This window comes from Mustela lutreola, chromosome 6 (assembly GCF_030435805.1).
Source record: "Mustela lutreola isolate mMusLut2 chromosome 6, mMusLut2.pri, whole genome shotgun sequence".
Classification (NCBI taxonomy): Eukaryota; Metazoa; Chordata; class Mammalia; order Carnivora; family Mustelidae; genus Mustela; species Mustela lutreola.
The window spans coordinates 139,784,942-139,802,759 of NC_081295.1; the positions used below are offsets into that span (position 1 = coordinate 139,784,942).

The 17,818-nt window shown below is 50.8% G+C and overlaps 2 protein-coding genes across 2 annotated transcripts in view; one reads left to right on the forward strand and one right to left on the reverse strand.

Moving 5' to 3' along the window:
* Positions 1-17,081, forward strand: part of BMP6 (bone morphogenetic protein 6) — a 147,792-nt gene extending 130,711 nt beyond the window's left edge. Inside the window, exons 3-7 of the mRNA XM_059179214.1 lie at positions 2,648-2,796; positions 3,408-3,605; positions 14,480-14,556; positions 15,326-15,436; positions 15,533-17,081. Of these exons, the coding sequence (XP_059035197.1) occupies positions 2,648-2,796; positions 3,408-3,605; positions 14,480-14,556; positions 15,326-15,436; positions 15,533-15,682 (685 nt within the window). The 3' untranslated portion in view covers positions 15,683-17,081. The remainder of the gene's footprint in view (positions 1-2,647; positions 2,797-3,407; positions 3,606-14,479; positions 14,557-15,325; positions 15,437-15,532) is intronic.
* Positions 10,263-17,818, reverse strand: part of TXNDC5 (thioredoxin domain containing 5) — a 33,437-nt gene continuing 25,881 nt past the window's right edge. Inside the window, exon 10 of the mRNA XM_059179216.1 lies at positions 10,263-10,731. Within this exon, the coding sequence (XP_059035199.1) occupies positions 10,564-10,731 (168 nt within the window). The 3' untranslated portion in view covers positions 10,263-10,563. The remainder of the gene's footprint in view (positions 10,732-17,818) is intronic.

Genomic DNA, 17,818 nt, shown 5'->3' on the forward strand with positions numbered 1-17,818 from the left:
CAAATCACCTTCCCCCTTTACTCCAAGTTTGGTTTGGGATCACATGTTCCCCTTTAATTCATGCCTTTTTCTCCTTCTCTCTGTTTCTCTCCTTTTTCGGACCAGGGACCTCGATCCTACCCCACACTTTCTCTTGTAATAGACTCCCATTCCCTTTTTCATAAACCCTACCTTTTTCAAATAAAAGCTTGTTCTAGCTTTTTGTACGAGCTCTGCCACAGTCCTATGTTGCACTGCATTTTTCTTCATCCTCATGACAAGTCTTTAAGGGTCGTCCGCCAGGTGCATCCCCCAAGCTCTGTCAAGAGCGACAAGTGATCCCCTTTACTCAGGCGCAGCTTGGCTCCTTGGGATTCTCAGTGCATTTTCATTTTGGAGGGGCCAGTGCTGCCTTCGGGACCAGGGCCACTTCTCCCACAGTGTCTGTGTTATTCCTGGATGAGGGTCTTCTCCGAACTTCCAGAACAGCATTTATGTCTTTTTATATCTTCACTTCAAAGCTTTGGCCTCGCAGTCCCCTCTTGCTGTTTTCCACGAACACCCCTGCCTCCCTGCTCACAGTTACCTCGGTGCCGGGGGTGGGGGGTAATTTGTCAACAGGAGGTATGACACACGCATGTCGTCCAAGAGCGCTTTAAAGATGGCCAGCCTCCGTGGGGCATCCCCGCAGGCTCTGGTCAGCAGCTGAGTAAACTCCTTTTTGCTGTACCTACTGTTTTAAGCCTGGAAAAGATGACACTAGAGCTGCCTTCGAACTCCAAGCCGTGTAAACAGGAAAAATTGTTTCCCCCCAGACATCTGAGACGTTTAACTCTGACGTTTCGGCACCGGCCTCACGGATAGTTGATGGGGTAGAGATAAACTGTGTTCACTTGCCACGGGTTGTCTTTCTTCATAATTTCGCACGGCAGCGTGATGGTATGGGAAGCGGAATCTGCAGGCTTCTCTTCGCTAGCTAGTTCTCTCACTAGCTTTTGACCGTACTCACACCGCTGCAACCTCAAGTCTGCGTGAGTCCCCAGCCCTACAATGGGGATCATGATATTCGACCCACTTTCAGGTTTTTAGAAGGAAAGCAGAGTGCATGAAAGTGCTTTATAACCAATTTTTTTGGTTTTTTAAAAAAGATTGTATTCATTTATTCATGAGAGATAGGGAGGGGGAGGCAGAGGGAGAAGTAGACTCTCCATTGAGTAGAGAGCCCCGATGTGGGACTTGATTCCAGGGCCCCAGGATCACAACCTGATGCTTAACCAGATGAGCCACCCAGGCGCCCTGTACCCAGTTTCAGTACACACTGCTCGTCTTAAATGCAGTGTTCTGGTAAACTTTCATTCCTGTAAAAGATGGCACTAGAGGATTTGAATCTTCCCATCGCCCAAATGGTGCCCTGCCCTGCCCTGCCCTAGGAATTCCCTGCCATTTCCTGTCAGTGACCCTGGGATGTCAATTCAGATTCAGAGTGTTCCTGAAACACACGAAGGGGACCATCTCCCGACACTGCTGTATCATCACATGTGCGGGAGCGGGAAGAATCCCGCATTCCATCTTCTTGCGAGTCCTAGGGTCCCGTTAGCTGAAAACTGTAAAACAGAACCAAAAACAAAGATATAATATAACTACTCCCTGTGAAGCCCAGTGGAAGGAATGGATTCTGAGTCTGCCTACAGACCCCAGCTACGGCTCCTATCTGTGCTGGGATGAGGGGTTTTTGTTTTTGTTTTTGTTTTAAAGTTCCACATGTGCTAACCCTGCACATGTTTATTTATTTTTTTAAAGATATTATTTATTTATTTGAGAGAGAGCACAAGTAGGGTGAGGGGCAGAGGGTGAAGCAGGCTCCCCGCTGAGCAGGGAGTCCAATATGGGGCTCGATCCCAGGACCTGGAATCATGACCTGAGCCAAAGGCAGACGTTCAACCAACTGAGCCCCCCACACGTCCCTGGGATGAACTTTAAAACCACTCAACATCCACCCACGGCTACCCCATCCCCACGAGAGAGGAGCCCGCACGCAGCATGGACCGCTTTAAGGCCTTAATTAAAAGCAAGGATCTGATGATTACACACAAATACGATGTGGCTTCCTGTTTCTCTTTTTTATTTCACAGGAATTAACATGTGAAGGTTGTCAGCTCCTCATTTTACAAAAAGAAAAAAATGAATAAAGCCACAACTTTTTTTTTGCTCACGAATCCTATTTTAATATTTTCCTAATCCTTTTTCTCATGCCTGATCCCTGCCCTGCTCCCTTTTTAGAGTTTGTTTGCCATTAAGTAAGCAGTAGTATGACTTTCTTAATTCCCCCAGTCCCCCCCTCCCCCCGACCTCTTTCCTTATTCCCCAGCAAGACTCAGCAGGCACAGCCATAGCAAGGCCTTTGACGAAGTTGAGGGATCCACCTAGACTTGGGAGAAGGCTCATTTCTGGTCTGGGCTGCCCCCTAGCACATATGCCTCTCCACACTGACTCATGCATGTGTCCTGGGTGTCCCATGAGCCAGAGCCACAGCCGGGCACCATATGTGGTGTCTCTTGGGTGGACCCTATCTGACATCGGCATATTCATTCTACCGCCAAGGCAGGACAGAGAGGATGGGCCGAGGGGGTGGTGTGTGCCTCACCAAGCCATCTTTTCTTTCTTTCAGAGACTCTGACCTATTTTTGTTGGATACCCGCGTGGTATGGGCCTCAGAAGAAGGCTGGCTGGAATTTGACATCACGGCCACTAGCAATCTGTGGGTCGTGACCCCGCAGCACAACATGGGGCTTCAGCTGAGCGTGGTGACTCGGGATGGTAAGTTTGCCAGAACCAGTGAACAGTGCTCATCCGTTCCATTTGCAACAGTTACAGTAGAACCCTGGTTTCTGGGGGAGACCACAGCTCTGGGATGACCTCGCTTACTGTTCTCTCATAACTACTTCTAGGAAGCGAGATCTCTCCCAGAGGCCTGCAGGAAGGACTTGGAGATAGTAGGTGATCTGAGTTCCAGAGTTCACTATAGGAAGATGGCTTTCAGAGGCAGGGGGAGACCCTGTCTTCATTCTCACCATTGGGTAGGGGGCAAGTTTGCACGAGAACTCTGTCAGCAGCCCCTCCTCCTGTAGCACCAAAGCTGCCAGGCCAGGTCCCCACACCAGACCTCAGACGGTGCACACTCAGTCCGTTCTCCCACTGGTTAGGAGGCACATGAGCAGGAAGAATGGTTGTGTAGAGCAAAATGTATTGGGAATGGGAGGCATGGGAGTTCCCTCCTTGCTTTGATGCACGCAACTTTGGAAGGAGTGTTTTGATTGTGCTCTGAGCATGCGTAGGGCTCTTCCCTCATGTTTACTCTGTGACGGGCAGTTGGGTGGCCAGGGAGTTTCCAGGCAATAAAGACAGCCATGCTGTGGTTTGCATTCAAGGACTCACCATCAACCCTCGAGCGGCAGGCCTGGTGGGCAGAGACGGCCCTTACGATAAGCAGCCCTTCATGGTGGCCTTCTTCAAGGTCAGCGAGGTCCACGTGCGCACCACGAGGTCAGCCCCCGGGAGGCGCCGACAGCAGAGCCGCAATCGCTCCACCCAGTCCCAAGACGTTTCCCGGGTCTCCAGCGCTTCCGGTAGGTTTGGGTGGAGCCCATGTTCTCAGGAAGCCCGGGGAGTTGGGGGGGTGGGGATGCATGGGCCTCAGTAAGAACAAGGACATGTTGATGATGTCAGCCCAATGGCTTCTGCCCAGAAATACAAAGGCTCACAGGTGCATCATGGTGCCCACCAATTATCTAGCAGAGTTCCTAGGGCCATCAGTGGATACCTTTGTTCTCTGGGGACTGAGTCTGCAGGCTAGCGATGTCCTGAGTGTCTGGTTTTCCAGAAGAGCACCCTTCCATTTGATAAGGATTTCTCCAACTCCTCTTTCATTCACATAAAGATCCTGAGAACACCCAGATTTTCTTCTAGTTGGTGTGATGCCTGGGAGGTTGTGGCATACAAACCCACTTTGTGTACTTGCATAAGAGGGACTCGTACTGGTCAGTGCTCTTGGCTGACAGTGATAGGAGGTCCGCTCAAACAACCCGCTCTGAGGGATGTCGTTGGTTCGTGAACTAGGAGGTCAAGGGGGCTAGCTTTAGGCCTGGCTAGATCCATGAGCTCACGTGGTGTCAGGAATCTCGCCGTGTCTTCTGTTTTCCCTTGCTGGTGGCATTCTCCGAAAGACCATCTCCCCAGGCACTCAACCTCTCGCTGCGAAGAAGCATCTCCATTTTAGGTTCTGACTTCATAAGTCATTTCTCTTACGAGGCTCTCAGCTGGGGGGCTCGAGGACCTGCCACCCAGCGTGAGGTGACATTTTGCTGCTTTTGTCATCCTGGTGTTTTTTGGAAGCACGCATGGCACAGCGTGGGTGTTCCTGTATTTACCACTAGAAACAGTTGGGCTTTAAAAAAATTAAAATTAAAAAAAAAAAAAGAAGAAGAAGTGATTGCTTTCCTTTATTCTCTTCAGAGGAAGTTTGCTCCGTGTTTTCCTTCAGGGTGTGATGACGGGGACGGCTGGCGGTAGGCTTCAATTCATTAATGCACTGTGGTCACTTTGGTGCTGGGGCCCCAGACATGAAGGCAACTCTTAAAATGTGGGTTGCTTTTTTAAAATTGAAATTTCACTTGATTTATTCATCACCCCTTCCCCCAAGTACACACACCAGATCTTGTAATTGGGAAAACATGTCTCTGATTTTGATTTTTACCCGTGTCATCCAATTGTTCTCTTCTGAGTCCCTTTCCACATTTTTTTCCCCCAGTTTGATAAGTCTCAATTAAACATGAGCATTAAAGTTGATCACGTGTGTAATGAGAGGCAAGTGTCCCACCTCCACCTCCCAACCCAGTATTTGCAAATATGCTTTGCTTCTTCCGGTGGTGCTAGGACAGAAGAGTTCATGACAGCTACCTCTCACCTCACCTGTGCAAAGGCCCAGAAACACCCCCTACCACCACCTATGCCACGACTGAGAGAGTATTTACCAGGAAGGGTCCTCCTCACTCTTATGGCTTCAGAGACCCTCTCTCAGGCCAGAGAAATTGGTCAGGGTAGGCCCACTGAAGAGCTACTTTCTATATTTGGTATTTTCTACCTAACTTATCCTTGCCATTAATGGGAGCAGACAGACAACGGAAAAGGTTGCTCCTGGAGAAGAAAATTCCAGAGAGAAGCCTGGCTCCCCAGAGAGATGGGTCGTCCCGTTTGTGCCTTCTTTCCAGGTCACCATGGGACCGAATGTTGCCAGGCCTCCACGGACCGGGTAGATACGTTCAAGACAAAACGTTGTCGTCTCTGGTGTGACTCCAGGCAGGACTTTTCCTTTGTCGATCTTCTGGAAAGAGGAGATTCCTGGGCCTCTGCTGCCCCCCTTCTTCCACAGTGTTTCCAGGGAATTAATATTTCTCTGTCAAAATCATGGCCACCGGAAGCCCATCAGAGACCATCCTGCATCTGGGCAAAGAAGGGAACATAATCCATCAAGTTGCCTGTCATCAGGGTGAAACATGGCAGCGAAATACGGGGCTATTTTTGGAACCAAGCTGCAGATGCCTGGGCCGCGGGCAAGTCCACCACAAGGGAGAGGCCAAGAGCCTGCATCCCTCTGCCTTCCCCACCACCCACCAGAATCTGCTCTCACATCTGTACTTGGCCTTCAAGCTGGACTTTGCAAACACATGCACCAAAGTGTGGGTTTGGATCGAAGGCGCCCTGGACGGTTTTCACTGGCCCTCGCTTCTCCGCAGCTGTCTGCTCCCAGCAAATGATGGATGTTGGCTGCGTCGCCCTTCTCAGTGGGCTCAGATGTCATCTGGACAGTATTGTTTATCGCTTTTGCACATGCTTTAGAAGTCATGGTCCAGGCTGTGGGCTGCATAGCCCTGGTAGGAATTCAGTGTATCCGGCAGGTTCTTTCTCAGCCTCCACTTCTACCAGCCAACTGCCCTTGGGTCTGTTAGCTCTCACGTGCTGGTCTTTCTGGTTACTTCTGTTCACCCTCTTCAAGAGGAGCTTTCTCTCGGGGTCTGTTGCTTCATCTTCAGGGGGGCCTATGACACCTGGTTCTTCACCACGGCTGTGTGCAAATGGTCTTGAGGGATGGTTCTGTTTGGGGGGTGGGGGTGGCTGTCGAGCTACCAATTGAGCTGATTTCCCAGGATCTTTCCAAGACCTGGCTGCGGAGGGAGGCATTAACGCCACGTCAAGTCCATTGGTGAGTCTGGGGTTCTCTGTCAGGTCAACCCGCCGGCTGCCAGCACTGTGACTTGGAACTGCTCTTTGTTTTGGCAGATGACAGTTTGGGAGCTTTTCTGCCACAATTCCTGTAAAGCTAGACGTCCTTCTGGCCTCTTTCATCCTTGATGTTTTTGTGGCCACCGTGCACCTCTGCCAACCATCTGCAAACCAGCGAGTCCTCGTGACCCTTCCTGTCCTTTGGAAGGAGTCCTTTGTGGCTGCCGATGCCGTGTGTTAGCACTGCAGAGTCCTTGCTCCCTCTGCCTCTTTCCGACCCACCCAGACGTGTGTCTTTAAGGATCCTAGTGGGGACAGTGTGGCTCTGGTACATTTAGATAAGCTCTTGACCTTGTTGATGGCTCAGCTCTTCTCTCTCTTGAACTTCGCGATCAGGACCATTGAATATGCTTCTAGCCAAAGAAAGGCAACCAGACCTCATCGTTTGCTGAACAGTGGTTTGGGAACTTTATGATGACTGTGAAATCTTGCTGTAGGTCTCAGGGAACTCCAGTCAGTAGGCTGGGAGACTCCTTCTGACAGATCAATTTTTATTTGGCCTTGTAGCTGCTGACAGGTGTCCCCACGAGGGCAGCATGTGCGTCCATGGGTTGGCAGGCCAAGACTGAGGGGGCTGACCCTCTGGGGAAATCCAGAGCTTGAGAAGAATGGATCTGGGTCCGGGTATTGAGTTAGCTGTTTATCGTTCTTCAAAGGAATTGGGAGTTGTCATTTGTCATTTTTCATCTTAAATTAAAATTTTAGGGCCTGCAGCTTGGCTTCCAGATGTCTTGGTCAAGAGGTAGAGGCTTGTTCAGGGCTTTCTAAATGAAAGCAAATCTTAATTCCCCACAGCTGTGGTGGACAGTCATGGCATTCGTGATCCAACAGTTAGAATCATTTCAAGCTCCGTATTTATAATACTCGACTCTCATTTGCCATTAAGCTCCTTTGGTATTAAAGTTATCAAGGAGTCATAGGTTCCCTCTACCCCATCCCTTGGTTTACCCCTTATGAATGGACTAATAGCCAATAACGCTGAAAGGCAGTAACAGGCGTAAACAGGAGCTGTAAGAGGCCTGAATAGTTCACCAACAACCACCAACTCCCGAGAGGGTGCTGGGGGCAGGAGACTCCGTCTAGGAGGGAACAGGGAGAGCTGAGGTACTTAAAGTATGGGGAGTCTTGGTGATCCGTCTTTGAGAGAAGCCTCTGTCTGTTTTCAAGATACTTAATCTCTGTATTCTTTTTTTTTTTAAGATTTTATTTATTTATTTGACAGAGATCACGAGCAGGCAGAGAGGCAGGCAGAGAGAGGGGGAAGCAAGCTCCCTGCTGAGCAGAGATTCCCGATGTGGGGCTTGATCCCAGGACCCTGAGATCATGACCTGAGCCGAAGGCAGAGGCTTTAACTCACGGAGCCACCTAGGGGCTCCAAATCTCTGTATTCTTTGATAATTAAGATAAAGGCTGAGAAGAGGCCAAAGTCCACCCAACCTAGCACAAAGCAGGAGATCTTGAAATCCCCGCCCTACAAAAGAACAGGGCCTCCCTGTTGCCTCTCAGTCCAGCCATACAGGTTGCAAACAAAATCTAGATCCTGAAAAATCCAGCTCCCCGGCCCCCAACATTTGATGAGATTCCTGACACCAGAACTCAAAACCTTCCTGTGGTTCCACAGTGTCCGGGCCGCGAGGAGCCGGGCATTCTCCAGCATAGGCTCGATGGCCACGTTGACTCGGTGGGTTGATGGGGAGAGATGAGACGGGCTGAGAAGGCTGGGAAAGACAGAGCGATCAGTGAAGACGAAGGTGCCCTTTTAACAGCTGGGTGTTGTACTTGGCCCCATCATTCTAGGAGAGAAGGGAAATCAGAGTAGTGAATTGTTTTCTCTAGAAAACAAGTTTGCTCTGGGAAGACTATGGCCAGGGCTCAGGAAGGCCCTGCCCTTCTGCAGAAAACCTAGGGCTGGCAAGATCGCCACCGGCCTGCTCCCTCCATCCTTCCTCGCTCTCACCTGGTTTCTTGTGCTTGCCTTGACTTTGTCCTTTCTTTTTTTTTTTTTTTTTAATATTTTATTTATTTATTTGAGAGAGACAGTGAGAGAGAGCATGAGCGAGGAGAAGGTCAGAGGGAGAAGCAGACTCCCCATGGAGCTGGGAGCCTGATGTGGGATTCGATCCCGGGAACCCAGGATCATGACCTGAGCCGAAGGCAGTCATCCAACCAACTGAGCCACCCAGGCGCCCCGACTTTGTCCTTTCTCTGCCCTCCTCCCCTCGATGGTCGCCCTTGAGCCATACTCATTTTCCTGAGACTGTGTATTTCATTCCTGGGAGCCATTCTGCAGAAGCCAGCCAGCCTCCAGCGAGCCCTCCTAGCCTACAGCTCCTTCGCGCTCCACTGCGTGCACAGCATTTCGGGAGGGCGGGTGCCAAGAATGCTGGATGGTATGTGCCCCTCCTGCTGGGGACAGATCAGATGTGCGGTACACAAGGCTGCAGCCGGGCTACAGGGTGGGCAGCGAGGAGGTGAGACAGACCCTGACGGGGAAGCGGGGGCCTCCATGGGCCGGAAGAAGGGGCTAAGCCCCGGCCAGTGGGTGAGTGAAGAGCTGTGTTTGGTGGGCCCCGGGGCACCACCGGCCTCCAGCCGCCCACCCACCCCCATTCCCTCCCAGCGGGCCTCTCGGATGCGGGAATGAGGTAGTGTCAGAAGTGCGCGGACAGGTGATCCAACCACGGGACGCCAGGTGAGCCTGCCTCCACACAGCTCATTCCCTGTTGGTTCCCCACATCCGTGAGCTGTTCCGACGTGGCCCGGATGAGACAGCAGGTAAGGACCTGCCGGTGGGGCCCCGGGAGAGCTCCGCCTCCCAGGCGTGGGCAGAGCCGGGGCCACGCCCCAGGCGGAGGGTGGAGGCACCACCCCGTGCAAGAGTCAGCGGCCAGGGCAGACAGGGTGGCACTGGCCGCTAGTCTGGCCAGTGGGAATGGATGTGATACTCTCCGTACTACTGGTTTAGTGGTCCAGAAGGCCTGAGTGAGATGCTGACTTCCCTTGGCAAAGTGTTAGAAGAACACACCGTGCGCTGAAGCCTGTGTCCCCCCACCTCACGCCCCACCCCGCCCTGCCTCTCCCTGCCCCTGCTCTACTCCTGGTCCTCACCTCTGCCTGTCCATGCCTCTCTAAGGACAGAGCCTGGAGGGTTTTGGCAAGGGCTCTTCACTTAGGGGAAAGACGGGCAAGGCTGTCTTGGGGCTTTAAAGGGGCTCCCTTTCCCCCAGCGTGGGGCTTCGGACACTTCCAAAGCCTGAGAATCTATGGTAAGGGAAAATGTATCTCTCCTGTTTGAAAGTAGACTAGGGAGCCGCCTGTATCTGGTTGTGGGAGAAATGAATCCCGGGGCCTTTTATGATTGTTCAATTTTGCCACCAGGTAACCATATTTTTTTGTGCCCCAGCCCGTCTGCAGCGGGGCCGTGCTTGTCCGAGTACTCAGGATGGCCACCTGGGGCCTGGTCGGGCTGGGCCTGAGTCCCTCTTGTCCTGCCCCCTGCTCTTGGCCAAAGAATCCCATGGAATGAGTGCAAGCCAGACTGTAATTTCTGCGTTCAACTTGGAAAAAGTCAGATTCCTTGAAAAACATGTCTCGGGTCCCAGACCAGACCAGGGAACTTGTTTCCAGGGACTCTGGCCTGAGGGTCTGACTGGGGCTCCCACTCCCTAGTGAGTCTCCTGGGGGGGGCGCGGGGCCCGGGGCCACCTGTGAGTCAGACAGAGGACCGTTGCCCTTGAGGCTGTTGGGGTCAGCCTCCAGCCTATTGCTCTGGCTGGCTGGTTGCTTGGTTCCTTCTGTCCAGCAACATGGCTTCTCTTTTCTACCTTCCTCTCGACTGGTGAACCCATGTGGACAAAGCCATGTTGCCTTCCTTTAGCCCACTGAAGCGGATGTCTTCCTGTCACTGGCTCTACCAGACCATTCATCGAAACAAGTATCAAGGAGCCGGGGTGGGAGAATGTTTTTCTGCAGTCTGTCAGTCCTTAAAACAAGCACAAACAAAACCGTGCAGGGCAGTGGCATTCCACTGTTGCGCCCAGGACACTGGCCCCTGAGGGGCGCACACAGGTATTTTCAGAAGCACTGACCTTCACAAATATTTACACGCTCTGTGCCACACGTAACGTGGACTCCGGAGGAAACCTAAGTGCGGCTTGAAAGTGTAGGAGGAAACACAGGAGAGTTGAATCCCTCCCTCTCTTCTCTCTGGCCCCAATCTCTACTTAACAACAAAAACGCCAGTGTCTAGCTCCAAAAGAAATAGCTATTCTTGCAGAGAAAGTTCTCTCTGTTGAGTGTTGAGAGAGTCCAGTTTGCAGGAGGCTCACAGACAGAACCGTCGGTGCAGGTAAAAGCTGTGTACTTCTCGGGGCCATCTTGGTTGGTCTTCTGGTGGCTTCCCCCTTTCTGAACCTATGGAGGGAACCGAGATTTGGAAGTGTCAGGCAATAGCATGGCTTTTCTAGCTCTGCCAGGATATAATATTCCTTATTATATCCCACTGTTCCTGTCCTCCGACCTGGGAAGGAAAGGTATCCCAGAAGCTCCTGCTTTTCACATGGCTAACGATTCCAATCACTGCCCCCAGCACACAGAAGGCATTTGGGGAGATGTTTACTTTGTGGAGACCCAAGCCAACTGTCAGGCAGGGAAAATTCCAGAGAGGATCACAGATCATCTAACCCAGGACAACTTCAAGAGTGCGAGGAACCAGGGCCACGGAGTCTTCAGACTTGCAGCTGGCTGGAGAAGAAGAGGTGCCAGGAGGGAGGGCTTCAGGGAGGTCAGAAGGGCCAGGATGGGAGCTCCTGCCTCCCTTCTCCCCACGGGTGTGGGCAGGGCTGAGCCACACGGAACTGTGACGGGAAACGTCCACTAGCCATGTGCGCAGCGGGTAGACAGAAGATAGGGCTTTTTAATGAACAAGGAGCAGCCTTCCAGACTGTTCTACAACAGGCCAACTCGGGCCTTTGCACTGACCGTTCCCACATGCAGATATTCTTCGCCTAAGAGCCTTCTGCCCTGCTCCCAACATCCCTGCAGGTCTCTGCTCAGAAGACACCTTATCAGAGAGACAGGCCCACCAAGCCTGTAGATAGTGACCTCTCTCCCGCCCTTGTGCTCTGCACTCCCTATCCCCCAGTGACCGACCCAGTGAAGACCCTATGTAGAAGCAGACTTGAATTAAAATGAAAAATTAGCATATCAGGAACCCATCCAACCAACAAGAAGACTGGAGAACCAAACAGGGAATCAAGTGATCCAGCTCCGACCTGGTCACAAGGACAATGTGGTTTGGATGCCATCACCTGGGACACTTGCCGCCATGCCACCCATTCTCGGTTTCCCCTTGGGGTCACTCCCTCAAAGGTGGGGGCATCTATATGGCTTTAATCAAGTCAAGAGCCTGTACTCAGTGGCCAGAGGATCAAAGGCAAGAGCCCTCTGATGGGAGATGGGGCCTCGATTCCCACCTGTCTAGGAATTTCTCCATGTGAGAGGTGTTCTTGGAAGCTGGGTAGCCCACACAAAAACATATCCACCATAGCCGGGTATGGAATTTGGGGTTGATGGCATCATTCTTATGGTATTAAACATCATATGTTATAGATTTTTGTTGCAAAGAAGTTTACTGTCCATCTGCCTTGTGTTCCTTTGTGGCAAATTTTCTTATCTTCTGATAGTGTTTAAGAATTCCTCTGCATCTGGGGCACGTGGGTGGCTCAGTGGGTTAAAGCCTCTACCTTCGGCTCAGGTCATGATCCCACGGTCCTGGGATCGAGCCCCGTATTGGGCTCTCTGCTCAGCAGGGAGCCTGCTTCCTCCTCTCTCTGCCTGCTTCTCTGCCTACTTGTGATTTCTGTCTGTCAAATAAATAAATAAAATCTTTAAAAAAAAAAAAAAAAGAATTCCTAAGCATTTAATGTACTACATTTTCACCATGTGTGGCTGGATCGGAATTTATTTATTCTGCTTAGGATTCAGTGTGCCTTTCCAATATAAAGATGTTTGCTCTTCTAGAAAATTCCCACACATCCCAGTGTTCAGTTGTTACTTCCCCAATATTCTCTTCAGAAATTCACTGCCCTTTTCATTCTGTCTTCCATTATCTCTTTATAGAGAGGGGGTCGTGCCCTTGAGCCTCTGCACTCTGAGCTTTAGTTGGGGACGTTTCTTCAAATTCGTTGTTCCGCTCTTTAATCCTCTCCTCATTTATATCTAATCTGATGTTTAACCCACCCATCAATTTTTACCTTCAGTAGAACTTTATAAAGTTCCATTTCATTCCCTTTCATGTCCACCTGTTCTTTTATCATGTTTTTTTTTCCCCCTCCATATGTCCTTGTTGTAGGGTTTCTGTTTCCTATTTTATCTCTTCCATTATTTTACGTATTCTTTTTCGTAATCCCACTTGGGAGACTACTCTTGCCTGTGGTCCCTGTGTTTTTTCTTATACTCTAACTTTTGGGATAGTTGCTTTGTGTGCTTGATGTTTTCTTGGGGGATTATTTTCAGCAGGAGGTTTTCGTCTTGCTTTGTGGGGTGGTGCTTCACGGGTGGTTTTTGTGTTAGTGTTTTACTGAGAGTCTTTGGTGCCCTCCATTGTGAAAATTTCTCTCCAGTGTGGCTTTGCAATCATGTCTTCTGGGTACTTGGAATGATAGCTTGGGTTGTTCTGCAAGCTGAAGGAGGCAAGAAGGGAGAATGAATAAATTTGGGATGATCAAGCCACCTCAGAAAGGTAACCTGTCTCTCCTCCCGGGGCAGGTGACCAAGCTGAGTCAGTACTGTTTGTCTCTTGCCTCACTCATGAGATCTTCGTGTCTTATATTATTTCAGTGCCAAGAGGCCCAGGGGTACAAGTAACAGGAAACCTAGTGCCAATAGGCTTTAAACAATTAGGTAGTTTGTTGGCTCCTATGATTAAGAAGGGCAGAGAAGGCATGCATGTGACCTCAGGCTCTTGTATCTATCAAAGTCCATTGCAGATTAAGAACCTTTCTCTGGAAGCTTCCTTTTCATCTCTGAAACATCACTACCAGTTGATCCTTGGGAATCATGGTTCTGAACATGTCTCTCTCTGGCTCAAACCCTTTCTTTGCAGGCTTACATCATCATTTTAGTTGGTGTTCTAGGCCATTCATTTCCACAGCTTTACCTCCTCTGATTGGCTCTTCTGCACATATCCTTAAGTTCCTTCCACCAGAACCATTCACTTCTCCTCTGGCTTCCACCCTTAACTGATCCTTCCCTGGACTCCCAGTGGGACTTCTCCATAACACTTGCCCACGGCGCCCACACTGTTGTCTATATGAGTTAGTTGTGTCCATGTGTGTCCACACCAGCCCTTCGTCTCTCCAATTTCTTGGAGGATGCAAGCCTCACGTCACTTATTTTCCTATTTCCCATGGTGCTTAGCGGAGGACACCTCACAGAAGAGCTGCTCCAGCTGGCCTCAGTGAACGTGGGCCGTCCTGTCCTCTAGGCCGGGGCAGCTTAGCAGCACCTGCATCATACGTGCTAGAACAGTCTTTCATAGGACACCACTGGCCTAGGAGTCTGCTTTGGTGCAGGTCAGAGGGCTCAACCCTGGAAGTGAGCCTGGAGACCGATGCCAGAGAGAGAGCAACCCCTGCTGCCCTGTCTCCCTCTGTCTCTGACTCCCTCTTGGTTAGGCGCCCTCTGTTACCCTTCCTTCGGGATGCTTTTCTGACCCAACTATCCTCACAACCCCCGCCCTGTGTGAATTATAGGGAATCCTGCCTGGTGTGGTTGTCCTGTACTGTGAATACAGTGTCTTCCAAGTAAGGGCCCAAGGGGTGTTGTAGGACCTCTTGCTGTGCCCTCTCCACAGGCCCTGCATTCAGCAGGGGCTCACACTGCCCATCTATTGGTCAAGAGTCCTTTGAAGTTGATAATGACCTTGTGTGCCAGTCTGCCCAGCACTCACCCCAGAGTGAACAAGAGGGCATGAGTGAGAATCTGGGAGCCACAGGGAACCTGATGGAGCTGTTTGGGGCCCCTGTTTGTGTTGCTCCAAGGTCTTGTTCACGGCCCTCATTGGCCTCCTACAGTGCCTGGCCCATGGCAAAGCTTCCCACACCCGCATTTAAATGAAAGAATGAATGAGTTAATGGGTGCATCTTATCTCCTCTGACAGAGTACAACAGCAGTGAGTTGAAAACGGCCTGCAGGAAGCATGAGCTTTATGTGAGCTTCCAAGACCTGGGATGGCAGGTGAGTTCTCTGGACCACAAAGGGATTAAGGTCCTTTCCCATCTTTATGGCAGTGGCTGTCCTTGAAGAACTTGAGCTTTAGGACTGAGATGATTCCCACGTGAAGGAACTTGGGAGCTCTTCTGAATGCCTGGGCTTCTGGAGGAGGGCAGAGGAAGGGTCAGCCTACTTGTGTAAACCCCCACACCCCGACACCTTTCCAGGGAGCCAGGTTCCCAAGTTCCGTGTACCTCCACATCAGTCCCACAGTTCCCAGTGCTCTGCCCCCATTCTTCCAAAATCCATGAGGCGCTTTGGCGTTTGTGTTTTGAGAAAGGGTTGGAAAAACTGATCTAACAGTTATCCAATGGCTATCAATGGACTCACCCGAATCATCTAGAAGAGCACAAATGGTTAGCCCACGCCTGAGAGCCTCCACGAGTTCATAAGAAGCGAATGCTAGGTGACAAGTAATAGGAAATCGAGTTTCTGTATGCAGATGGCGCTATGATGACAGGGCGTACTCGAGGCTCTTTTGGGTGTGCTTCCAGGCCTAGCTGGTGGGTAGCAGCCACAGGCTTTGTGGGCCTGGGAAGGGGGAGAGCGCTCTGGAGCCAGATGAACTAGGCTCACATGCTAGCTTTTGCCACTGGAACGTGCACTTGGCCTCCCCGGGTCTGTCTGTCCAACTGTCCTATGTGAGGAGTACCTTCTACCGGGTTCCTGAGAGCACGGGTGACCTAAGGAATGTGTGCTGATCACATGTGGTATCCTTTTGCTTTCACCTAAGGACTGGATCATCGCACCCAAGGGCTACGCCGCCAACTACTGTGACGGAGAATGCTCCTTCCCGCTCAACGCGCACATGAACGCGACGAACCACGCGATTGTGCAGACGCTGGTGAGTGCCCAGGGACCCCTCTCATGTTAGAGGCAGCAGCAAGCCGAGACCAGGCATGGCTTCTGACGGTGCCTTTCCCCTTCTGTCTCGCCACAGGTTCACCTTATGAATCCCGACTATGTCCCCAAACCATGCTGCGCGCCAACCAAGCTGAACGCCATCTCGGTTCTGTACTTTGACGACAACTCCAATGTCATCTTGAAAAAATACAGGAATATGGTTGTCAGAGCTTGTGGGTGCCACTGACTCCAAACCAGCGGCTGGGGACACAGAGACTGACTTGGGTTCCCAGGTGACAGCTGCCTTAAAAAAAGAAAAACATGCAGGAGCACGGCGAAGGGGGAGGCAAGGCTTTGAAGCTGCCCCAGGCTGGCCGGTGCCTTAGTGCCCAAGATTTTCAAGGGCCTTGTGGAGAATTGGCTCACGCAGTACATAACGTGGGTAGATGCTGGTCTGCAGGAAGCGGGGTTTGGATGTCTTAGTATGAAGTCTGGGAACTTTTTAGAAACATAATATGGAAGGGTTTCCCCCCCCCCCAGCCAAAAAAACAGAAGAGCCCACCAGAATTAGTTTTAGCTTTAGATCAAGCTATTTGTGGTGTTAGTGAGTCAATAGGGAAAATCATCTTAAAGGAGTAAGAGTATTCTTGGCTAAAGTTATCGGCCCGTTGTGTAGCGTCAGAGGTAGGTCTGGATAGATAACTGGAATTGGGGGGAGCGCCCCTCTTCACAGCCGGCAGTCTCACGCAGGGTCAGCAGCCCGGGCCATCCCCGGGGCTGTGTGAAGTGCCTTTTCTCTCTGCCCCAGCCCTCAGTGTTTGCACTGGAGTTCTGTCGATGGGAAAATACACTTACTTTGGTCAAACCAACCATGTCCTTTCCACACCGCACCCCCTCCATCAGCTGTTCTCCTTGCTAGCGCCCACAGTAGAGCGAGTGGGTGTTGGGGTGAGGCCGCAGGGGGCAGGTCAGCCGGGTGCTGCAGGAAACCAGTGCTGCGCCCCTTCTCTCGCGGGATAGCTCTTGGAAAAGCACATGAACTCCAGGAACGTCAGCTCTAATAATTCACCTATTTCAGTCAAGTGGTTCTTTACCTTTTCCTCGACAGCATGCAGGTGGCAGGGTTAGACCCAACAAAGGAAACAAAATGGGGAAGGACCCTCCCCCCCATGCCCCGGGCCACCAGGAGAGGGTCTGGATGGGCATGCCGTTAGGAACCCGAATCCCAGTTTTCTCTTGTAGAAAGGAAGACTCAGATGAAACCGTAGAGTATTTTTGAAGTGTCTTTTTCACAATCATGTACTAGGAAGCCAATTTCATACTAAACTGATTAAATAATACATTTATGATCTAAAACTGTTTGCACTTACAGCTTTTTTGTAAATATAAAGTATAATTTATTGTCTATTTTATATCTGTTTTGCTGTAACATTTAAGGAAAGACCAGACTTTTTTTTTTTAAAAAAAGAGTTTATTTAGAAATTATCATAGTGTAAACAAATTGTACCACTTGGATTTTCTTTTAATACAAGACTCATGATGCAAAGCTGAAGCCACTCATGAGGATTGTGCTTCTCTAGAAAGTTGGGGTTTTTAAAAGAACATCTGTGAACCATACATAATTAATAAAGATTTCCTTTAAGGCAGAGGCTGGCCGAGATCCTGCTCTGTTGTCTTCTGCCGCAGACAGCAGAAGTGGTCTTGTTTCTCAGATTCCCACCACCAGTGACCGCGTGTCCACAGACCGCGCCCACCCTGAGCATGGGTAGTGGGGCGAAGAGTGTTGGAGACAGAGGGATTATGACGAGAAGTAACCTGATGGCAAGGAACATTCAGGTACATATCTTAAGGGAGCCTAGTCTGACGGGTGCTTATTTTCAAGTGTGACAGTAAAAGTGCTCAACAACCAGGACGGCATGGCTTACGAGCGTGCCCGCGTGGACAGTACCATAGCCCGGGTCAGCCCTGACCCAGCCCTGCCTACCTCAGTCTTTGGCCTTGAGGCCACCTGAGTCCCACAAGTGACACACACAGAGCTGACCTCTTCCGAGGCAGACAGAGCACAGTAAGCCCCTACACTAACTTGGAAGCTGCTTCCAGCTGGTGGGTCTCCCTGGTCCCAAAACCCGGGCCTGGGAAGGCTCACCTCAGCCCTCTGGCCCCAGGGATACAACCACCAGAACTGTTGTAGGAGTTAACAGAATAGTCAGGACAAGCCTTGTGGAACTTTTCATGCCCACATTTTCTGCGGGAGATGTCAAATCTTTGTGATGCCCTAACTAAAGAAGTCTCGCAAGGGGTAACAGACAGAAGCATGGACACACACACACAAGATTATGGCACCAGCATTCTCTTACTCAGGCACGTGTCAGAAGTACCATTG